The sequence below is a fragment of the Salvelinus alpinus genome, chromosome 3, assembly GCF_045679555.1.
Source record: "Salvelinus alpinus chromosome 3, SLU_Salpinus.1, whole genome shotgun sequence".
NCBI lineage: Eukaryota > Metazoa > Chordata > Actinopteri > Salmoniformes > Salmonidae > Salvelinus > Salvelinus alpinus.
The window spans coordinates 29,063,007-29,088,117 of record NC_092088.1 but is presented as its reverse complement, the minus strand read 5'-3'; the positions used below and the strand labels follow the sequence as shown (position 1 = coordinate 29,088,117).

The 25,111-nt window shown below is 41.9% G+C and overlaps 3 protein-coding genes across 5 annotated transcripts in view; 1 reads left to right on the top strand and 2 right to left on the bottom strand.

Moving 5' to 3' along the window:
* Positions 1-1,225: 1,225 nt before the first annotated feature.
* LOC139570524 (sperm axonemal maintenance protein CFAP97D1-like) lies at positions 1,226-17,975 on the top strand. Of its 3 annotated transcripts, XR_011674093.1 has the most exons (8): positions 1,226-1,570; positions 1,798-1,868; positions 3,357-3,478; positions 4,044-4,167; positions 6,182-6,250; positions 6,494-6,554; positions 17,395-17,454; positions 17,854-17,975. XR_011674093.1 is itself a non-coding variant. In XM_071392455.1 (7 exons), exons 1-6 carry the CDS (start codon positions 1,450-1,452, stop codon positions 6,509-6,511), a joined length of 525 nt encoding a protein of 174 aa, XP_071248556.1. In that variant the 5' UTR covers positions 1,226-1,449; the 3' UTR covers positions 6,512-6,554; positions 17,395-17,490. The 3 variants fall into 3 exon arrangements, 2 of the variants coding, with proteins under 2 accessions (XP_071248556.1, XP_071248555.1); XM_071392455.1 differs by lacking the exon at positions 17,854-17,975 and having other exon boundaries at positions 17,395-17,490; XM_071392454.1 differs by lacking the exons at positions 17,395-17,454; positions 17,854-17,975 and having other exon boundaries at positions 6,494-6,590.
* Positions 6,567-12,322, bottom strand: nmt1b (N-myristoyltransferase 1b). The gene is made up of 12 exons (XM_071392453.1): positions 12,254-12,322; positions 11,859-11,970; positions 11,377-11,521; positions 11,057-11,178; positions 10,645-10,736; positions 10,356-10,472; positions 9,902-10,072; positions 9,614-9,728; positions 9,266-9,436; positions 7,838-8,005; positions 7,317-7,454; positions 6,567-7,006 (listed from the first exon to the last, which is right to left on the bottom strand). Exons 1-12 carry the CDS (start codon positions 12,271-12,273, stop codon positions 6,986-6,988), a joined length of 1,392 nt encoding a protein of 463 aa, XP_071248554.1. The 5' UTR covers positions 12,274-12,322; the 3' UTR covers positions 6,567-6,985.
* Positions 17,976-21,719: 3,744 nt separating the features above from the next.
* Positions 21,720-25,111, bottom strand: part of plcd3b (phospholipase C, delta 3b) — a 53,176-nt gene continuing 49,784 nt past the window's right edge. The window contains exon 15 of the mRNA XM_071392452.1: positions 21,720-25,049. Within this exon, the coding sequence (XP_071248553.1) occupies positions 24,847-25,049 (203 nt within the window). The 3' untranslated portion in view covers positions 21,720-24,846. The remainder of the gene's footprint in view (positions 25,050-25,111) is intronic.

Sequence of the window (25,111 nt, the reverse complement as noted above, 5' to 3'; positions counted from 1 at the left end):
TGGCCACCCCATGTATAAAACTCTAGTTCCGCCACTGATTGTGTGACCTAGATGATCAGATCAAATTTTATGGCCAATTTATGCAGAAATACAAGTATTTCCAAAGGATTCACATACTTGTTCTTGCCACTGTAAGTAATGTTGAAGGTAAAACAACAAAAAAATCTGTTTTTATTCGAAAACATGTTTTTCAAGAAATTAGAAAGAGTTTGACAACCTTGTTTGTAAGCTTTTAAATTATATAAAACTCAACAGTTTTTTTTTTTCCACTGATGAAGACATGGATGTGGCATGGCATGGTTTGGTATGTGAAAAAAAGATGAGAAAAAATAAGAAACCCGCACACTGCTCTTGATGGGATCTCTGCACTTTAACCCCTGCGGGATGGTTGAGCTAATGTGTGCTAATGCGAATAGCATGAGGTTGTAAGTAACAAGAACATTTCCCAGGACATAGACATATCTGATATTGGCAGAAAGCTTAAATTCTTGTTAATCTAACTGCACTGTCCAATTTACAGTGAAAGAATACCATGCTATTGTTTGAGGAGAGTGCACAGTTTTGAATATGAAAAGTTAAACTTTTTTTTTCCTTTGTATTATCTTTTACCAGATCTAATGTGTTATATTCTCCTACATTCCTTTAACATTTCCACAAACTTCATTTCAAATGGTCACAAGAAAATGCATTTCCTTGCTTCAGGGCCTGAGCTACAGGTAGTTAGATTTTGGTATGTCATTTTAGGCGAAAATTGACCTTAAGAGGTTTAATAAGCTTTACATATCAACCTCAAGGCCTTAGTCAAAGCTGATGGTGTGGTATGCAAAATAGATGAACTTTGAGCACCTCTATCTCCTGACTGTTTTGGCATTCAGGTCCAAAAAGTCACTTTCTGACCACTTCTTCTATGAACCATGGGCAAACATTTATGAAAAAGTGATAGAATTCATATGGATTTGCCCTATATGTTCCACGATGTAATTTGATCACATTGCCCGCCTGAAAACGACACCCTATTTCGATGTACGTGCGTATTTCTTTGGGTTGTGCGTAAAGGTATGTAGGCTGATGAACATTTGGATTACAACTCCAAATATTTGTCAACCATAAGTAAAACAATTTGTACGCAAACCAATCAAGGCAGCCCCCCGCACCTGTGATTCAGAGGGGTTGGGTTAAATGCGGAAGACACATTTCAGTTGAAGGCATTCAGTTGTACAACTGACTAGGTTATCCCCCTCTCCCTTTCCAATCAGAATTTCAGCGCAAAAATATGAAGCCTTGCGCGCGTCTGTGGTCACAATGAAGTGTGTCATAATAGCGCAAAAGTGGAATATTTGGTCAACGGGTTCCAAATGAAGATTCTGATACATTTGAATATCAATTTTGATACTGTTTAAGCTGACGACTGTTTATTTTCGAGTGGACTGGTGCGATCTAAATAAAGCAATGAACAGAGCGGATTATTTGGCTTTCCCAGCCATTGTTGGGACCACTGGACAATACAATAACTTGAGAAAAATGTGGGATGGCCAACACTACAAATACCACATGGACAGAATGCAGAAAAGTAAGGCTAATTTGATTCATATGCTAGGACACATCTTTCTCACAAATGTGTTTTAAACATAAGAAGTTGAGTGCATTGTGATTTAGGCAGCCAATATCACACCTGTAGTAGTGTCATATAAAAACATTGTTATTTCAAGAAAACCAGTATCCCCATATTTTCCGAAATCTGTCAAGTGAATTTATTTCCATTCAATATTGTTACTAACATATTTCAATGTCTTACAGCTAAACAAATGGTTGACAACAAAGCCCCCAGCACATATCTGCATTGTCATCTAAAGATGAAAAAGATTCAGGTAGGGTGGCACTGGTACCTTTAGAACCATTCTACTATGTTCTATTCTATGTTATTCTATTCTATTGTGTTCTAGGGTCGGTTTCCCCAAAACATAAAGATCCTCTTTAGCGCTAAGATCATTACATTTACATTTAAGTCATTTAGCAGACGCTCTTATCCAGAGCGACTTACAAATTGGTGCATTCACCTTATGATATCCAGTGGAACAACCACTTTACAATAGTGCATCTAACTCTTTTAAGGGGGGGGGGGGGGGTTAGAAGGATTACTTTATCCTATCCTAGGTATTCCTTAAAGAGGTGGGGTTTCAGGTGTCTCCGGAAGGTGGTGATTGACTCCGCTGACCTGGCGTCGTGAGGGAGTTTGTTCCACCATTGGGGTGCCAGAGCAGCGAACAGTTTTGACTGGGCTGAGCGGGAACTGTACTTCCTCAGAGGTAGGGAGGCGAGCAGGCCAGAGGTGGATGAACGCAGTGCCCTTGTTTGGGTGTAGGGCCTGATCAGAGCCTGAAGGTACGGGGGTGCCGTTCCCCTCACAGCTCCGTAGGCAAGCACCATGGTCTTGTAGCGGATGCGAGCTTCAACTGGAAGCCAGTGGAGAGAGCGGAGGAGCGGGGTGACGTGAGAGAACTTGGGAAAGTTGAACACCAGACGGGCTGCGGCGTTCTGGATGAGTTGTAGGGGTTTAATGGCACAGGCAGGGAGCCCAGCCAACAGCGAGTTGCAGTAATCCAGACGGGAGATGACAAGTGCCTGGATTAGGACCTGCGCCGCTTCCTGCGTGAGGCAGGGTCGTACTCTGCGAATGTTGTAGAGCATGAACCTACAGGAACGGGTCACCGCCTTGATGTTAGTTGAGAACGACAGGGTGTTGTCCAGGATCACGCCAAGGTTCTTAGCACTCTGGGAGGAGGACACAATGGAGTTGTCAACCGTGATGGCGAGATCATGGAACGGGCAGTCCTTCCCCGGGAGGAAGAGCAGCTCCGTCTTGCCGAGGTTCAGCTTGAGGTGGTGATCCGTCATCCACACTGATATGTCTGCCAGACATGCAGAGATGCGATTCACCACCTGGTTATCAGAGGGGGGAAAGGAGAAGATTAATTGTGTGTCGTCTGCATAGCAATGATAGGAGAGACCATGTGAGGATATGACAGAGCCAAGTGACTTGGTGTATAGCGAGAATAGGAGAGGGCCTAGAACAGAGCCCTGGGGGACACCAGTGGTGAGAGCACGTGGTGCGGAGACAGATTCTCGCCACGCCACCTGGTAGGAGCGACCTGTCAGGTAGGACGCAATCCAAGCGTGGGCCGCGCCGGAGATGCCCAGCTCGGAGAGGGTGGAGAGGAGGATCATGGTAGGCAATTGATGGACAATGATCTTAACGCTAAAGATGATCTTTGTTTTTTTGGAAACTCACCCCTATTGGATATCCAAATAGGGGTGAGTATAATAATGGTAGAGGAAACACTGAATGTCCCTGTCAGATGGAGCAGGAGCGTCTGATGGAGCTGGAGAGGGACAACCGCTTGCTGGTGTCCAGGATCGCCCGCACCATGGGCACCAAAGGAGGCCTGGACAACTGGAACAAGTACCAGCCCAAACCCAGGTGGGAACACGTCACATTAGGCTACCTATGTCCCCATTATGAATGGGAATCATATCTTTATGAGTCATATCTATGTATACCAACACCAGGGTTCCACTATTCTTTATTAACTTGAACATAGCCTGAGATTTGCGAATGCAACAATATTCACTGACGTCATGACATGAATATTGTTGAATGTTATGAAACGAGGGATTTCCATCATGAAAGTTATTAGAATTGATTGCCTTAATCAATTGATTGATTAGATACTTAGCTGAGAGTTTGGTTTTCATATGTGGTTGGCATGAGAATGCCCCTTTCTCAAACTGTGTTCTGTGAAACAGTGAATATGAAGTTAAAAGATAGTTAATAAACTGTAAAGGGTTATAAACTGTATTAAATATAATATTTTAAGGTAACACCTATTCAAGACAGTGTATTCTCATGTAAGCTTCCCATTGTGTTTCCAGTGTGTTCATACTTAATAAACGTTTAGTGCAGGATTATAAACCCTCTTACACATTGTATTCTATGGTTACAGAGACAATGTAATCTCATGTAAGTTTCCCCATTGCGTGTCCAGTGTGAGCGCAGACCTAAGGAACAGGGAGCTGGTGAAGATTTCTCTGGAGAACCAGGCCATTCTAAAGAAGATCAACATGACTAAGTCAGTCTACGACCACAGGACATGGCTGGACGACTTCAAAGTATGTGTGTGTGTGTGTGTGTGTGTGTGTGTGTGTGTGTGTGTGTGTGTGTGTGTGTGTGTGTGTGTGTGTGTGTGTGTGTGTGTGTGTGTGTGTGTGTGTGTGTGTGTGTGTGTGTGTGTGTGTGTGACAGAGGGAGAGGGAGAGAGAATGAGATATATTTTGTACTGCAGTCTCTCTATCTCACAATACTGGTAGTGTTTGTGTGAATGTACACTACCGGTCAAAAGTTTTAGAACACTGACTCATTGAAGGGTTTTTCTTTATTTTTACTACTATAGAATAATAGTGAAGACATCACAACTATGAAATAACACATGGAATCATGTAGTAATCAAAAAAGTATTACATAAATACAGTGGGGAGAACACGTATTTGATACACTGCCGATTTTGCAGGTTTTATACAGGTAACGAGTTCAAACAGGTGCAGTTAATACAGGTAATGAGTGGAGAACAGGAGGGCTTCTTAAAGAAAAACTAACAGGTCTGTGAGAGCCGAAATTAATTACTTAAAAATCATACAATGTGATTTTCTGGATTTTTGTTTTAGATTCCGTCTCTCACAGTTGAAGTGTACCTATGATAAAAAATTACAGACCTCTACATGCTTTGTAAGTAGGAAAACCTGCAAAATCGGCAGTGTATCAAATACTTGTTCTCCCCACTGTAAAAATATATCTTATATTTGAGATTCTTCAAATAGCCACCCTTTGCCTTGATGACAGCTTTTCACACTCTTGGCATTCTCTCAACCAGCTTCACCTGGAATGCTTTTCCAACAGTCTTGAAGGAGTTCCCACATTAGCTGAGCACTTGTTGGCTGCTTTTCCTTCACTCTGCGGTCCGACTCGTCCCAAACCATGTCAATTTGGTTGAGGTCAGGGGATTGTGGACGCCAAGTCATCTGATGTAGCACTAAATCACAGACAGTGTCACCAGCAAAGCACCCCCACACCATAACACCTCCTCCTCCGTGCTTTACTGTGGGAAATACACATGCAGAGATAATCCGTTCACCCACAGGGCGTCTCACAAAGACACGGCGGTTGGAACCAAAAATCTCCAATTTGGACTCATCAGACAAAAGGACACATTTCCACTGGTCTAATATCCATTACTCATGTTTCTTGGCCCAAGCAAGTCTCTTATTATTATTGGTGTCCTTTAGTAGTGGTTTCTTTGCAACAATTCGACCATGAAGGCCTGATTCACACAGTCTCCTCTGAACAGTTGATGTTGAGATGTGTTTGTTACTTGAACTCTGTGAAGCATTTATTTGGGCTGCATTTTCTGAGGCTGGTAACTCTAATGAACTTATCCTCTGCAGCAGAGGTAACTCTGGGTCTTCCATTCCTGTGGCGGTCTTCATGAGAGCCAGTTTCATCATAGCGCTTGATGGTTTTTGTGACTGCACTTGAAGAAACTTTCAAAGTTCTTAAAATGTTCCGTATTGACTGACCTTCATGTCTTAAAGTAATGATGGTCTGTCATTTCTCTTTGCTTATTTGAGCTGTTCTTGCCATAATAGGGACTTGGTCTTTTACCAAAATAGGGCTATCTTCTGTATACCCCCCTACCTTGTCACCACACAACTGATTGACTGAAACACATTAAGAAGGAAAGAAATTCCACAAATTAACTTTTAACAAGGCACACCTGTTAATTGAAATGCATTCCAGGTGACTACCTCATGAAGCTGGTTGAGAGAATGCCAAGAGTGTGCAAAGTTGTCATCAAGGCAAAGGGTGACTATTTGAAGAATCTCAAATATAAAATATATTTTGATTTGTTTAACACTTTTTTGGTTACAACACGATTCCATATGTGTTATTTCATAGTTTTGATGTCTTCATTATTATGCTACAATGTAGAAACTAGTAAAAAATTAAGAAAAACCCTTGAATGAGTAGGTGTTCTAAAACGTTTGACCGGTAGTGTATGTAGTTGCCAACTTGCCACCACAGCTTAGTCCCAAATAACAATGAAACCCTCATCTCAGTGATCTTTTCTAGGTCACAAGAGGTTATGTGAACAGACTGTTGAAGTACCCTGAACAGCCCATACCGCCAAAGCAGCACAAGGTTAGTAGCACTCTTACTACTTTCCATAGCAGCAAATGGATACCTTAGACGTTCAAGAGAGAGTTGTTTCTCATTGATATCCTGTTTAGCAAGATAGAAACTAGCCTGGAAAGCTGGTTGAAAGGACATTATCCCAACCAGCTTTGCCCATTGGGAAGGACTTTGGGATTGTTGCAAATACATGTTTGAAGTCTTAGACATTTCTGTTTCCTAAGTTTTACATGCTCTCCCCTGTCCCCCCAGATGCTGAACTTGGTCTAGAATCACAACTACAATCAAAATGCAGCCATTTTGCCACATACTTGTAAGACTTCAATACATTTAACTCATGGAAACTTTATTCATTTTTGTGTCACTTCCATCATTTGTGTTTATTGTGCGTTTGAGATAACATTGTTTGTCATTGCCTGCTGTATTCATCTGGGTTGGTTAGTATCATGGCCCTCTTATCTGTGCCCTAGCCATCAGTTAAGGCCTCAGAACAAATAGTAGTGCAGGTCAAAGTTCAAATTTAAATAGACGGCTCAGATGTTTTTGCTGGTTGATTGGTCCAGTGTTTCCCCCAGCACTACACGGCTGATTCAAATAACTAACTCATCATCAAGCTTTTATTATTTTAATCAGCTGTGTAGGGCCAGGGAAAAAACTAAATGTTCACCCAGGGGTGGGCCCCAGGACCGAGTTTGGGAAACCCTGGATTGGTCCACCGTCTTCACCTATCAGTGGTCATGGACATCACAGCAACACCAAGCCAACCTGTCAAAATAATAAATAATTCTTGCTAATTTATTTTGCTCAGTATGCTTTTGCTCACTCTATGGATTTACACCTATCAATCCATATAGCTTTTAAAATATTTTTTGTAAACACGATTTTCTTTCCGGTTGGGATTGCCGGTACGTACAATCATCATTGTCATCAACATAATTACAATCCATTTATACACAATGTATATGTAGCAAGTGAGTTATGGTAAGGTAAGCCTTTCCAAATGACCTCTAGAAGTAAGGATTTTAAGAGTCAGCTTAAGGGGTAGGTTCATAACAGATACTGCAGTGATAGTTACCATTTTCAGGCCTATAGTGGGACATCTCCAGTTGTACAGGTAGTAGTGTAGGCTCCTGTCCCCGATGCCAAACTTGAGCTTCTCCAGGAAAGAAGTGTTCTCCATCAGGTCCAGAACAGTGAAGACGTCAAAGCCTTTCTGTATCACAGAGAAAGAGAGGTGACTTAAAGAGAAAGAGCATTTAGCAAAGGGGATTGATACAGTATGAATAAACTCATTCACTCCACTCATTCACACACACACACACACACACACACACACACACACACACACACACACACACACACACACACACACACACACACACACACACACACACACACACACACACACACACACACACACACACACACACACACACACACAGAGCTTTGACCCCTCTACTCGCACAGTTGATTTGATTTGTGGCCCCTACACACTCAGATTTGGCCCTCACACAGTCATAGCTTTGGCGCCCACACACACACTCACAGGTTTACCCTCAGACACATAAACGTTGGCACCCAGACACACACACTCACAGATTTGGCCAGGAACAGAGTATCCTCCATGAGGTCAGGCAGTGGAGTGGAGGAGGAGACACAGTAGAGGGAATGGGCTGCCTTCAGCCCCTTGTGTACCGGATGGTTCAGCACCCTGGACACCATGGTGTAGAAACTCACAAAGTCTGTCAGCACACCAGCAGAGCTCTGTGCCAGGGAAACAGGGTGGTGTTCATTGGAGAAGAAAAGGGACTGAAACATGGAAGGACTACCTGCACTTAATAAGAATAGGGGGAAATTGAAAACTAGCTGTTATTGGCAGATAGGTTGGGAACTCTTTTTCTTATTGGTCTATTAGCTAATTTACGCAGGCCAACACTTTTTTTGTCTTTTCAAACATCTCTTACACTAGAAGGGTATTATCATAATGTTCTATTATTCCAACGTCATAGTGTGGAAATATATATAAAACACAGGTAAATCACGTTTTTGACTGCCCTGGGCCTTTAAGTAAACTCTGTTGGTCGTAGGATTTGAAGCTCAACTGAAGGCAATAAACAACATTTCTGATATGGCCTATGTGGCATCGAATTTAGTCAGAAGAATGTATTCTCGTGTCAAATTGACTACAACGTGTAAATCATTTTGTTCATAAGGTCAGTCTTATCCAAAACTACGTTTTGTGAGTTAGTTCAAGTCATGACTGTTCTGTTTTGATTTCGACAATGCTCACTTGCCCTCTAACGCATGATACACAGCTGTGGTGATTGCCTCTATCCATTCCTACCACAGAACATACAGACAGTGACACTGACTTGCAGCGGATCTGACTTTGTTTACATAAGAAAACAGGTCATGCATTTTATTACTTGAGAAATACTGCACCAAACACCAGATGTAAAATTGGGCCACTTAAAACCTCCTCCTCTGCAAAAAACCTAAATTAATTACAGATTTCTTGAGTTATCTTAGATTCATTCGGGCTATTTTGAAGAAGTAATACTGGCTTTGTTCCTATGGTGTCTCATGGGGGACAAACATCAGTAACTGCCCCATTGAACCACACCCCCAAGACTGATATCTTGTTTTTCTTAATGAGCAACAGAGAAACACATGCAGAATCGGTGCGTTCAGTCACTCTTTAAAGCTGTAATCCATAGCGGTGAAGTTGCCACGTCCCTTTGCGATATTACAGCAGTAAAAGTGTTATTTCAAACAACAAACACCGTTTTTTCCCCCCTCTGACATCATTTCACATCATTTCAACATGCGGGAGAACAACAAATATATTTTTATTTACCACAATGCTGGATTCTCATTTCCTCAAAACAAAAACAATAACAAATGTGCCTGGGGCAGCCATTGGCACTGTTTAGCCTATTGTGGTTTTCAGCTTTAAGGGACTGCCAAAGCCCGGAGAACAATAATAATTTGCCTAACTGACTAAGGTATTGGAAGGTCACCAACCTCCACCACGTAGGTGTCAATCACATTCTCCCGTGGTAACAACCAGTGCTCCACTTCCTCCTGAGACAGGACGGGGGTCAGGTGGTACTTCTTGAGGTACCCCTGAAGGAGCATGTGTACCCCTTTCACATCACCCCTTGTCATGGGCCGCAAACCTGCTGTTTTGGGAGCCTGACAGAACGGGAAAGAGAGAGAAAGAGCAGGATTGGGGTCAATTCCAGTTTTCACTATCAAGCCATGGTACACACAGGATGAGATTGTGATTGCAGTGTATTGCAGTGTATTTAAGTGGGTCTGGTAGTAGTTGCATTGTGTTGGCCACAGGGGGGGCACCAGCCACACACTAACTTCAAGCAGCCGGTTGAGCTTGAGCGCTCGTTGGACGGTCATGTTGCCCCTCAGGCTGGAGATGGGGAAATTCACCTCGATCAGCTTGCGTGGGTTCAGAGAGCGGTGCCAGTACCTGCCAACATGTACACACACAATAGAAATGGGCGTAAACAGGAGAAGAGAAACAAATGCATATTCTTTTGACTAACTTGTGTATTCAGCAAGTCTTTCTAGTTTGAAGTCTGTTTATATATTGTGTGTGTCTGAGTGTGTGTCTACATTTGTGTATGTGTGTGTAGCACCCACCTGCAAGTAGCCACAGGTTTGGGCAATACCCCGCTGGCAGTGTAGATGGCCTGGCAGACTCCCTGCAGGTTGACCCGTCTGGTGACCTCTCTGATGAGCACCGGGGTCATTCGTTTGGAGCGCAGCTTCTTGTGGACGCACAGGAAGTGGACCTGCACCATCCTCTTCTCCCTAGGGAACCATTCATTGTGAGGAACACATTTTGTCATGACACCCAGGCTATACCAATGTTTACTTGGGCTTCTAGCAAGAAGCTTACGACATAATGCTTTGTTTACTACTGTATTATTATACTGTATGCAATAATTTATATTTTATAGCCTGGGTGCCAGACTTTCTGTATTCAACAATGCTACTACATTGTTTCACTCAATAGTTGCATCTAACCACTGAGTTGGGCTCAGCCACACAGAGATTTTGTATCCGTCGAAAACGGATGACACTTTTGACTCACGTGTCATATATGCGGATGTTAGTGGGCACAGCAGCGATGAAGCCCACTAGTTTCTGATTGGTGTTCACCTTTACCCCACAATGCCACTGGGGCAACCAACCTGGGGGGCACAGGGCCCTGGATGAGAGGGGGGATGAGAGAGACAGAGAGAGAGAGAGAGGGAAATAATGTTTTTTCAACACAATTAACTACCCACCTACTTGAGTTGCATTTTCGATAGTTTAATAGTTAGTTGGCTTATCTACAGACCAAAACAAAGATACATTCAGATACTGTAAACTTCACTCACCACAGCAGATACTCAGGGGAGAAGTCAAACCTGGAGGTGTTGTCATCCTCCTCCATATAGTTCTCATTCAGTAGAGCACACAGCTCCCTCAGCTGGAGAGGGACGGTAGAGAAGGGTTGCCAGAGTGGGAGAGTGTTTTCGTTTGATTCATCGATTGAACCCAATTGAATCAAATCCAATGTTTACTATTAACATACGGTTAGCTTTACTTTGACTTTGACTTAATATATATATTAGCTTTGGGAATATTGTTGTATCTTTACAGTCGTGCCAATAGAGTTTTAATTGAAATATGAATTGGAGAGAGAGAGAGAGAGCCATAACATGCAAACACGCTCACAAACAAAAGAGTGACAGCATCCAACAACAGCTAAGGCCTCAGTAAGGAAGGAAGGGGAGAAGTGTCACTCACCACAGCAGGGTCCCCCAGATCCAGGGGGGCCCAGCTGAACCCCTGTGGTAGACTGTAAGGCTCCTCACGAACACTGGCCTTATCCACCTCAATAGGACCATGGGTCGTGACATTGTCGTCACCTGGAGTGTGACAGAGAGAGAGAGAGAGAGAATATGAGAACGAGAGAGAGAGAGAGAGATGGATAAAGGGATAAATAAAGGGTTCTGGATAGCATTGCTGGTTTACATTGGCTTGTTATTTTAATCTCTTAGCTTTTACTCTGTCTTGAATCAACCATGTACCATACAACAAGTTTGGGTACCATACATGTACCATACCTAGTTTGGGGACAGGCTGGGTGTCCCAGAAGGGGTAGGAGCGTCTGCTGGCCTCCTCCAGGGTCCTCGGGAGGCCCTTTCCCAGGGAGAAGAGGTGCAGGGCCCTCTGGATCTCCTGCTGCTTTTCCTCCGGGAGAGCATCCAGCTGGGGAGAAACACACAGTGTTGATCACTCTAGGCACTGGTACAGGGTCAGCTGTTATTTTCGTCCAAATGGTTAGGGTTAGAATAGTGGTAGGGTGATCTGATTCTAGATCCGATTTTATGAGAGCATTTGTGGGAGGCCTCAACTTTTCAGAGCCCTCCTTTTCTCATATTTAAGTATTACAACTTACACAGTTAATACATATTCACACACACACACACACACACACACACACACACACACACACACACACACACACACACACACACACACACACACACACACACACACACACACACACACACACACACACACACACACACACACACACTCGCACCATAGCAAACGGGTCTTTGGGTCCATCAAGATTCCAGGCATCCTCCTTGCTCTTCTTCTTCTTATTCCTTTTTTTCAGACCGCCACTATTTTCTTCCCCCAGGTTCTTGTCACTAAAATAAAAATGACAACAATAGGATACTAATGATTCATTTACATGCAGGGACACAATTTAAACATTGACACTTTGAAGTCGGATGCATTGCACCGTCATGCTTTAGCTCGTGACATCTCTATCAGTATTGCCTACTGTAATAACGGTATTATTTTACTGTTAATAGTAGTAACACCCAACAGCACATACAAAATCATGTGGCATCCATAATTTGAAAAAGTGTTCTCCTTTTAGGAGTAAAAGTATATCAAACGTAAAATAGGTTACTTGATTAAACTTACGGAAGGTTTGAATCAGTCATTGTAGAGCGGAGAGAGAGACCACAATACTGAATGTGTGTGGCACTTGGGGTTTTGTCTCTTATCTTGAGAGACAGTTAGGGGAGGACAGTGACCGCCTTAGTCCCCCACCCCCATCTCTACCCCGCCCAGGCTGCCCCATACATATCTTACTTAAAACAATGTTTGGACTCCAATAACTTGCCTGGGACTACAGTAGATGTGGCTAGAAGTGGCTGAACGGGGCTTATTTGTTTGTCAGTGGTAACTACACTGAACAAACATATAAACGCAACATGCTAAAATGTCAAAGACTTTACTGAGTTACAGTTCATATAAGGAAATCAGTCAATTGAAATAAATTCATTAGCCCCTAATCTCTGGATTTCACATGACTGGGAATACAGATACGCATCTGTTGGTCACAGATACCTTAAAAAAGGTAGGGGCGTGGATTAAAAAAAAACAGTCAGTATCTCCTATAGAGCGACACATCTCATTCGCATAGAGATGATCAGGCTGTTGATTGTGGCCTATGGAATGTTGTCCCGCTCCTCTTCAATGGCTGTGCGAAGTTACTGGATATTGGCGGGAACTGGAACACACTGTCGTACGTGTCCCTTCCGTGTTAGTTTTTTTGTGTTTTAAAGTGTTTTAAAGTTGCAATCCACCTCAATCAACCAAGTTTTTAGTGGTATTACATGAGATAGATAATAACGAGGCAAATAGCAGTACTTTGGCTGTTAGTTTTAATCATTTTTTTTGTGAAATGTACCAAACAAGCTGTCGACCTAACCCTCAATCAGTGGTGGAAAAAGTAACCAATTGTCATACTTGAGTAAAAGTATAGATACCTTAATAGAAAGTTACTCAAGTAAAAGTGAAAGTTGGTCAGTAAAATACTACTTGAGTAAAGGTGTAAAAGTATTTGGCTTTAAATATACTTAAGTATCAAAAGTAAATGTAATTGCAAGAAAATACTAAAGTATCAAAAGTGAAAGTATAAATTATTTAAAATTCCTACTATTTAGCAAATCAGACGGCACAATTGTCTTGTTTTTAAAATGTTCGGATAGCCAGGGTCACACTCCAGACATTATTTACAAGAGATGCATTTGTGTTTCGTGAGTCCATCAGACCAGAGACAGTAGGGATGACCACTGCTTGATAAGTGTGTGAATTTGACTATTTTCCTGTCCTGCTAAGCATTCAAAATGTAATGAGTACTTTTGGTTGTCAGGAAAAATGTATGGAGTAAAAAGTACAATATTTTCTTTAGGAATGTAGTAAAGTAAAAGTTGTCAAAAATATAAATAGTAAAGTACAGATACCCCAAAAAACTACTTAAGTAGTACTTTAAAGTACTTTGACTTAAGTACTTTACACCACTGTCCTCAATGGATACAGCGAGCTGCAACCGCAGATGTCATAATCTCCGACCCTTTGCTGAAAGTTTACACTACAATGGAATACCACAATCAATACAATCAACATACTGATTGGCAGTAGAGGAAGAATTCAGAATCGGATTTTAAAAAACAACCCTTCAGAACACCTATTCCATCTATTATGCATGGCAATGTACAAAGCATAAGGAATAAGACTGAGGAGCTACGGGCTTGTATCCAATACCTCTCAGAGTACCGACAATCCTGCCTGATCTGTCTATCGGAGACCTGGCTTACGGAACAGGATCCCGACTCCGTTGTGGAGTTGGATGGCTACACAATCATTAGAATGGACCGAAACGTCAACTCCGGTAAGAGAAAAGGTGCAGGAGTTTGTGCATTCATCAATGAGAAATATTGCAATCCTGCCCATATTACAACTAAGCACCAGGTCTGTACTAAAGACATTAAACTACGGCCATACTACCTGCCATGGGAATTAAATCAGGTCAGACATGAAGTCTGTCTGGACCTCTGTTATGGTAACAACGCAGGTGTGCATTCTTCCAAGACACTACCCAATCTCAGGGATTCGGATCTTAATAACATGGTTCAGCTCATCCCAGTCTACAAACCACGACTGCAGCGAGAGAAGGCTAAAAAGGTGGAGATTAAAAGCTGGACTCCTGAAGCTACTCAAGCCTTCCAGGACTGTTTAGAGTCCACTGACTGGGCGGCCTTGACAGACAGAGCCCCTGACCTGGAGGAGGCAGCGGATACTGTCTCTGAGTACATCCGTTTCTGTGAAGATCTCGTTATTCCCAAAAATAAATCGCGGGTAAATTGGGAGCTCCTCAACTAGAAAAAACAAGTCTTTAAATTAGGTGCCAGTAAAGAGGAAAGGAAAAATATGCAGAGGAGACTCAAAAGCAAAATGAAGGAGTGCAAGGCAGCATACAAAGACAAATTAGAAACCCTTTTAAGGACAATGACAGTAGGAAAGCCTGGCAAGGGCTACAAACCATCACAGGCTACAAACAAAACAGACATTGTATGACTGATGAAAATGACCTTGTTTTTGCAAATGATTTGAACAGTTTCTATTGTAGGTTTATGTGTGATTTTACATCGCAGCAGAAAGTGGCCCTGGACAGTATAGACAGCATACCAGCTGTTGATATACAGAACTGTGAATGATGTCAAGCAATACTTTCAATGTGTCAACCCACGTAAATCATATGGTCCAGACAGCGTCAGCAGCCAGGCACTTCAGGCATGTGCTGACCAGCTCGCAATACCATTCCAGAACCTGTTCCAGCTGTGACTGGACAGTGGGATAATTCCAGACGTATGGAATAAGTCGCTGAATGTCCCAGTACCTAAAAACAACAGGCCAAAAGAAAATAACGATTTCCGCCCTGTAGCCCTGACATCTGTACCTATGATCACTTAGAACAGGCAGTACGAACACTTAGAACAGACAGATAGCCTAGTGAAAATGTTATTCGTTGACTTCAGTAGCACGTTTAACACCATCCAACCCTACTTAATGGTGTATAAGCTGGTGAATTTGGGTGTCAACTCTCTACTGATAAAGTGGAGTAATAGTTTCCTTGTGAACCGTACTCAACAAGTAAAGTTTAACTCCGCCATCTCTACATCTAGAACGGTGAATATGGGAGCCCCACAAGGTTGTGTACTTTCACCAATACTGTACACAAACGATTGTCAAGCCTCTGAAAATGATTTAAATACGCAGATGACACCACTTGTCACAATCGTCTTGATATGAGTGAGAGGACCAAGGCGCAGCATGATACGAATACATCTTCTTTTTATTATATTGAAGACGGAACACGAAACACTTATTCAAACTAACAAAACAACAAACGACCGTGAAACTACAAACGCAAGTGTACACACAAACTACTTACGTTCGACATAGACTAGACATATACAATGACCCACAACAGCTAAAGCCTATGGCTGTCTTAAATATGGCTCCCAATCAGAGACAACAGTAACCAGCTGTCTCTAATTGGGAACCCATTCAGGCAACCATAGACCTTCCTAGACAACTACACACAACACTAAACCATCTATACTCCTTAACCCTCTAAACCATACAACCCCCTAGACAATACAAAAACACATACTTCATGATGTCACACCCTGACCTGACTAAAATAATAATGAACACAAAGATAACTAAGGCCAGGGTGTGACACCACTGTTGTGGGTTTCCTCCACCTAGACCAAGCCTCCTTCAGGGTTTAGACAGAGGAACTGCCAAATTCATCCAGTGGTGCGCAGATAACTTTCTTGAAATGAACGGTAAGAAAACAAAAGAGATGGAAATTAATTTTAGAAGGAACAAAACTGCACTACCCCCTACGAAGATCAATGGGGAATCAGTCGATAGAGTGACCACATAAATACCTGGGAATCAAAATAGACAATAAACTGAAATTCAGTGACTGTGCCCTTGCAAAGACAAAGAAATTGCAACAGAATATTTCTTTACGCAAACTGAATCATTTTAATGTCGACTGCCATATCCTACAAATGTTCTATAAATCTGTGGGCTGTCCTTTGGTCTGATATGCATGTTTGGAAACATGCAAGACCAAGTCAAGCTTAGATCAAGAATCAGCCATCAACCCGTTGTAACGGCTTTCTTCTGTGGACAAAGGAGAGGACCAAAGCGCAGCGTGGTTAGTGTTCATCATGTTTAATAAAGAACATATAAACACTACAAATACAAAACAACAAATGTGAAAAACCGAAACAGTTCTGTCTGGTGCAGACACACGAAGACAGAAGACAACCACCCACAAAACCCAACACAAAACAGGCTACCTAAATATGGTTCCCAATCAGAGACAATGACTAACACCTGCCTCTGATTGAGAACCATATCAGGCCAAACATAGAAACGGGAAAACTAGACACACAACATAGAATGCCCACTCAGCTCACGTCCCGACCAACACTAAAACAAAGAAAACACAAAAGAACTATGGTCAGAACGTGACACCTGTACACAAAACTCATCCACCAAACTTGAAAGCATTTTACCGGACAGAACCCATCCCCTTCCCCTTAAATCTCAGTCACAGCAGCAGCCGGAAGAGGGGAAAGAGACTTATTCAAAGGATGATCAAAACAGATAGATATGGGGACTTTTATTCCAACAGCCATTAGGCTGTACAATGGATAGTTTGTTGGTCCCTTGAGTATACAGCATATTGCACTGTTACTGTGAATGAGTAGGCTCCAGCACTTTCAATACGTTTCTGTGTTTTCATGTTTTATGTACTGTCTTTTTAAACACAATACCAAATGAATTTCCTCCTGGTGCAATAATAAAGTTGATCTGAATCTGATCCAGAGCATCCCAAACATACTCAATGTGTGAAATGTCTGGTAAGTATGCAGGCCATGAAAGATCAGGGACATTTTCACCTTTCAGGAATAGTGTACAGATCCTTGCGACATGGGGCTGTGCATTGTCATGCTGAAACATTAAGTGATGCCGGCGGATGAATGGCACGTCAATGGCCTCAGGATCTCGTCACGGTATCTCTGTGCATTCAAATTGCCATAAATAAAATGCAATTCTGTTCTTTGTCCGTAGCTTATGCATGCCCATACCATAACCCCACCACCACCATGGGGCACTCTGTTCACAACATTGACATCAGCAAACCGCTCTCCCACACGATGCCATACACAATGTTTGTCTTCTGCCTTCAGTTGAAACCGGGACTCTTCGGTGAAGAGCACACTTCTCCAGCATGCCAGTGGCCATCGAAGGTGAGCATTTGCCCACTGATGTCGGCTACGACGCCAAACTCCAGTCAGGTTTCTGGGATCTTTTATTTCAGCTCATAAAATATGGAACCAACACTTTACATGTTGCGTTTATATTCATACCTAGGCCTACATATGAACAATATAGAGCAATATGAATGACATGAATGAACTAAGATGGCGCCGATAGAGATGGCAGTTTCGCTTCTAGTCCTTAGGAAAGTCCTTAGTATTTTTTAATGTATTATTTCTTACACTGTTAGCCCAGAAAACCTTAAGTGTTATTACATACAGCCGGGAAGAACTATTGGATATCAGAGAAACTTCAACTTAACAGCACAACCAGCACAATGACCAGGAATACAACTTTCCCAATGCGGATCCTTTGTCTGCACCTCCCAGGGCATTTGAACTGATTCCAGAGGCCGACCCAAAACAACGCCGCCGGAGCAGAGGGTGCCGGAGCGGTCTTCTAGTGAGGCTTCGGATGCGTGCACACCATCCACCGCTTCCGAGTACATTACCCGCTAATGTCCAGTTCCTAGTTAACAAAGTTTACGAAATCAGGGCAAGAGTTGCTATCCAAAGAGATATACGGGATTGTAACATATTCTGTTTCACAGGAACATGGCTAGCATGGGACATGTTGTCGGAGTCAGTACAGCCAGCGGGATTTTCAGTGCATCGCGCCCCGACAGGAATAAACATCTCTCCGGTAAAAAGAAGGGCGGGAGTGTATGTTTCATGATTAATGACTCATGGTGTAATTGTAACAACATACAGGAACTCAAGACCTTTTGTTCACCTGACCTAGAATTCCTCACAATCAAATGCCGACCATATTATCTCCCAAGAGAACTCTCCTTGGTTATTGTCACAGCCGTGTATAACCGGAAACCGTGGATTGATGGCAGCATACGCACAAAACTGAAAGCACGTACCACCTCATTTAATCATGACAAGGCAACTGGCAACATGGCCGAATATAAACAGTGTAGTTATTCCCTCCGGAAGGCAATCAAACAAGCAAAGTGTCAGTATAGAGACAAAGTGGAGTCGCAATTCAACAGCTCAAACACAAGACGTATGTGGCAGGGTCTACAGATAATCACGGATTACAAAAAGAAAACCAGCCCCCTCGCGGACATCAACGTCTTGCTTCCAGGCAAATTAAACAACTTCTTTGTGTACTTTGAAGACAATACAGTGCCACCAATGCGGCCCGCTACCAAAGACTGTGGGCTCTCCTTCTCCGTGGCCGACGTGAGTAAAACATTTAAACGTGTTAACCTTCACAAGGCTGCCGGCCCAGATGGCATCCCTAGCCGCGTTCTCACAGCATGCACAGACCAGCTGGCAGATAGGATCACCACTTCATTTTAAGAATGTGAAATGTCAGAATAATCTCAAGGTATTGGCGTGGCTTTGTGATGGCCACTCCAATACCTTGACTTTGTTGTCCTTAAGCCATTTTGCCACAACTTTGGAAGTATGCTTGGGGTCACATCCATTTGGAAGACCCATTTGCAACCAAGCTTTAACTTCCGGACTGATGTCTTGAGATGTTGCTTCAATATATCCACATCATTTTCCTTTCCTCATGAAGCCATCTATTTTGTGAAGTGCACCACTCCCTCCTGCAGCAAAGCATCGCCAAAACATGATGCTGCCACCCCCGTGCTTCACGGTTGTGATTGTGTTCTTCGGCTTGCAAGCCTCCCCCTTTTTCCTCCTAACATAACGATGGTCATTATTGCCAAACAGTTCTATTTTTGTTTCATCAGACCAGAGGACATTTGTCCAAAAAGTACGATCTTTGTCCCCATGTGCAGTTGCAAACCGTAGTCCGGCTTTTTTATGGCGGTTTTGGAGCAGTGGCTTTTTCCTTGCTGGGCGGCCTTTCAGGTCATGTCGATATAGGACTTGTTTTTACTGTGGATATAGATACTTTTGTACCCGTTTCCTCCAGCATCTTCACAAGGTCCTTTGCTGTTGTTCTGGGATTGATTTGCACTTTTCGCACCAAAGTACGTTCATCTCTAGGAGACAGAACGCGTCTCTTCCTGAGCTGTATGATGGCAGTGTGGTCCCATGGTGTTTATACTTGCGGACTATTGTTTGTACCGATGAACGTGGTTCCTTCAGGCGTTTGGAAATTGGTCCCAAGGATGAACCAGACTTGTCTTGGCTGATTTTTTTGATTTTCCCATTATGTCAAGCAAAGAGGCACTGAGTTTGAAGGTAGGCCTTGAAATACATCCACAGGTACACCTCCAATTGACTCAAATGATGTCAATCAGCCTAACAGAAGTTTCTAAAGCCATGACATCATTTTCTGGAATTTTCCAAGCTGATTAAAGGCACAGTCAACTTAGTGTATGTCAACTTCTGACCCACTGGAATTGTGGTACAGTGAATTATAAGTGAAATAATCTGTAGGTAAACAATTGTTGGAAAAATTACTTGTGTCATGCACAAAGTAGATGTCCTAACCGACTTGCCAAAACTATAGTTTGTTAACAAGACATTTGTGGAGTGGTTGAAAAACGAGTTTTAATGACTCCAACCTAAGAGTATGTAAACTTCCGACTTCAACTGTATGTACTGTATACTATATCCTACACTATCTATTCTATACTATCTATTGCACCTTAGCCGCTCAGTCACTCCTCATCTATATATTTTATATTTATATACTCTTATCCCATTCCTTTACTAGATTGTGTGTATTAGGTTTTGTTGTGGAATTGTTAGATTTTACCTGTTAGATACTGCTGCACTGTCGGATCTACAAGCATGATTTCGCTACACTCGCAATAACATCTGCTAACCATGTGTATGTGACCAATAAAATGTGATTTGATTTGAATTTGATTTGAATGATGCAGCAACGGTCAGCTTATCAGCAGTGTGACTTTACAGCGTGACCTGTTGGGTAGAGACAAGAGTAGCACATACAGTACATTCAGTGACGTCTCTAGCCCGTGTGGGGGCCAAAGCAAGATTAGGTATAGGCCCCAAAAAGGCCCCTTCTGCATATCGGGGGGCCCCCTCTGCATCTAGGCCCCCTCTGCTTATCGGGGACCCCAGAGCACTGCTGACATGAGCTAATTGAGTGACTGTCAGTGAATGACATAACTTGTGCTAATGCACAAACAAATGTCTAAATTGCACCTTGTGTATTCCACTTTTCTAACTCTCAACCACAGGAGGTTGGTGTCACCTTAACTGGGGAGGACGGGCCGTGGCACTGGCTGGAGCGGAATCAGTGGAATGGCATCACATACACCGAACACATATGGTTTCCATGTGTTGATGCCATTTCATTTACTCTGTTCCAGCCATTAATATGAGCCGTCCTCCCTTCAGCAGCCTCCACTGCTCTCAACAGTAAGTTGAGACGCTGACTGAGTTCCTTTTTGGAGCTCTGGGGCCACCTAGCAGCCGTGAGGCCCTACACACAGCGCATAGTACATTTACATTTAAGTCATTTAGCAGACGCTCTTATCCAGAGCGACTTACAAATTGGTGCATTCACCTTATGACATCCAGTGGAACAGCCACTTTAGTCTGCTTATAAGCAGAGGTGGCACTGAGTACACTAGTATAGCATCATCTAATTTTCAAGAACATCTGCAGTAACCTACAACGCCTTTTACAGTATCACTACAAAATGCCACTGTTCATTTTAAATGGTAATGCATACCGGTGTATGAGGAATAAGGTCCTGTATCTAATATGCTTTGATCAAATCTTTCAAAAATGTGCTGTATGAACTTCGTTTTTATAAGAAACATTAATGTGTTGAAAATTCCAAATTGTTCGCATAGTCAACTTATACACAGCACTGACACACACACTTACCCCACCAGACATGTCACCAGGGGTCTTTTAAGAGTCCCCAAATCGAGAACAAATTCAATAAAACGTATAGTATTATATAGAGCCATTATTGCATGGAACTCCCTTCCATCAAAGATTGCTCAAGTGAACAGCAAACCTGGTTTAAAAAACATAAAGCAACACCTCACCAGACAACGCCTCTCCCCTACTTGACCTAGATATTGTGTGTATGTACTGATACATATGTAGGCCACATTTGAAATGTTTTACATTGATGTAGTTCTATCCTTGAGCTGTTTTTGTCTATTAATGTTCTGTATCATTTAATGTTTCATGTCTTGTGTGGACCCCAGGAAGAGTAGCTGCTGCTATCGCAACAGCTCATGGGGATCCTAATAAAATACCATTGCCAAGTATGTCCACACTTTGTAGGATACATTACACCACTTTTCATTTATTTTATTTTCATTTTTAATTGATTCAGTTATTACAGCCAGAAATAAATACTGTAAACATTGCATTAACGCAAATTCTTTTGACTCAAACTTTTTTATCAGTATATTTTTGTTGTTGTTGCATAGCACCAGATTCTGACAGTGTTGTGAATCCAACATGCCCCCGGGGTGAAGTTTTCCCTTGGTACAGATCTAGGATCTGCTTCCCCTCCCCCAATCCTAACCTTAACCATTAGTGAGGGAAATGTAAAACTGACACAAGAGCACCTGGGTCACCCGGCCTACACCATCCAACATCCGTGTACCTATAGCCAGGCTATAGCCAGTGTACCAATCGAGTCACACGACGTAAATAAATCTTCTATGATAGGAAATCTTAAATAAGCAGAATTCAATAACTGCAAGCATTAAAGTTAAGAAATGAAAGTTCTGAAATGTACAAGAGTAAAAAACACTATGAAAGAGGTCATTAAAAAGAACAACCTACAATAAACATACGCATTGCAGCAGGAAGTAGGGGTGCTGAGCATGCTGCAGCACCCCCTGAATTTTTGGGGGGGCAAAAGTAGTGCACTGGGCCTTTAATAATCCTATATTAGCAGACCTGTATTACATGCAGAAACGCTGATAATGGAAGATGGATGACACAGTTTTTTAAACGATATGCCATACAATACAGAAGAATGAAAGAGAAAAGGCATTTAGAAGTGTATTTTGGACGATAACATGTCATATAATAGAACTGAATAGAGCAAAAATACAATAGAACTAAAGGATAAACCTAACATACATAACACATTTGTACTGTAATTTCCCAGTCAGTTTTGTGAATTGAACCGTTAACCTCCTCCTCCACCTCATTATCATCATCATCATCATCCAATATATACTCCATCTCCTTCAGTAACATTTGTTTTTGTAAATCACATTTTGTGTGAACACTTAGGTCCATGTCGTTGATACAATATGTTTGGTAATGGAAACCTGAAAGTGTCCTCGAGTTAAAACAATACTTTTCATTGCCTTGGAAAATCACTGTACAAAATAAATAAGCTATAGCCAAAATATGTGCAATAAATACCATATATAATAGCGTGACATGGGTGTTTGTATTTTGCACAACAATTACAGTATACATTTTTCTCCTTATCTTTGCTACAGAAGGACATTTTCACAACTTCACTTCGGTCTTTTACACAAACATCACATCTCTCTTTGAATCCATACAATACCAATGAGGAGTAGACCAGGGCCCGTACTCATAAAGCATCTCAGAGTGCTGATCTAGGACCAGGTCCCCCCTGTCCATCAAATCTTATTCATTAGGATCTAAAAGACAAGACTGATCATAGATCAGCATTCCTACTCTGAGACACAATGTAAACTATTATAAAAACATATTCCTTAAAAAGCATTCTAAAATGGATGTTATTGGTTTACATTACAGCAAATATGTATAGAAATTGTCTATTCAATAATTCTACAACAAAACTAATCTGGGTAATAAACAAGAAGATTGTTGTTAAAACCCTTCTTTCAAAGATGACATGATATACATTATGGACAATAGATAATGTATTTAAAATCATTGAAATCACTTTCAAACATTTAAAAAGGCTAGTCTCAAACTAACCTCACTTCTTGTCCCAAGTTGAAGATTGTCATCTTTAGTCTCAATAACATCTTTCTACAGTACACCTGGCTGTCTCAATACTCTAAAATGACTTACTTTTCTCCTTTCCTTTACCCTTTTCCTTCATCTCCTTTCCTTAATCACTGATAGGCGGATGGACTCAAATCAATGGCACTCGTGTGAGTTTCCGACTTTCCTTAGCTAACGAGGCATGCTATTCCTCTCGACAACCCAGACGCACAGCTGCCAGAGGGTAACAATTCTAAAAACAATCTTCTGTGCTTGAACAAGTTAGATTTGTCAAACAATGCACTTTGCTGTTCTTCAAGTGCCATGGTCTGGGTCGTCAGAAAAATTATAAAGTTCCACATTAGCTACAAGGCTTTCAGGAAAGGTACACTTCATTTGACATGTCCAGCCTGAACGGTCATCATGGACATAAGGACACAGGATAAGAAACGACTTCCAACTATTGAGACACAGCCTATTGAACTTGAACTTCACTTGAACAGGGATGTCATTAAAAAAAAACTTGAAAACATCATGGACCTGGTTAGTCTTTAAAAATAAAAAAAATCTTAGACCAATCTGAAATGCTACAAACATATTGTAAATATCTTTCATATCTTCAAAACGTGCTACAAAAAGGCAACAGATCTACTATAGTGCATATTCTAGTATTGCTACAATAACTATATCTATCTACAACAACTAGATAACTAAAGTATAATATGAAAATGAGAAATATAAAATCTAACTTCTATATGGTTACATCTCTAAAGATGTCTCGGCTCGGAAAACTGATAAATCCTTTGATGAATTATAGCCATAAATCGTGACAGAATTGAATCCAGGGACGGTATAGAGTGATCTTCTCTGTAAGGAACAAATACGTTACACCCTTGTAAGCATGTGATTCTTTAAAAATACTGGTGAATAATAATTTATTATAACAGTCCTTTTTATATGCTTCAAATATGCAAAGTTCTGTTTGGACGGTTTACCTGTTGTGGAGGGATGTACCATTGACCCAATACCCTGGCTGGCTATTGGTTGGTAACTCTTTTTGTGTTTGGTCCAATCATCACACAAAACAGACAGCCAGAGATCCTGGTCCAGTAGTTTCACAGAATACTGGAGATCGAAGTTCATTACCTTCATTACTATAGATATGCTGTTAGATAATGAATGGTATACAGTAGGACATCCACACTGTTGATGGTCTAGATAGTTTTTACTTGGGCCCACTACTTAGATCACTCAAGTTGGGAGGAACCAAGAACAGTGGTTCGTTTTCATGTTCTCTTTAAAAAAAATTATACTGTGAGTGAAGCAGAGGCAGAATTAACTCAATTGAAATGGGAATGGACTGCAACCATGTTTACTGCACCATAAAAAGAATAGTAGAGGACAGAATGAGTTTCATCTTAACCCTGGGTTACTTGGTGGAGCCTGGGGAAAGACTTAATGCTTCTTGGCTGGTGATTTGGCTTGGGACGTGGTCGGAGATATGGCTGGTGATATGGCTACGATCTTGGTTGGGGACGGAGATTTGGCTGAGGCCTTGGAGGGGCTACTGTGGCAGGGGGTGACCTTAACGTGGATGAACAGAGAAGTGGGTGACAGGCTGGAACCATCGACCTTCAGCAGGTGGACATGACGGTAACCTGGGGGCGAGAAGGCAGAGGTGAAAGGTCAGACAAACTGATTATTGGCTATAGTCTAAACA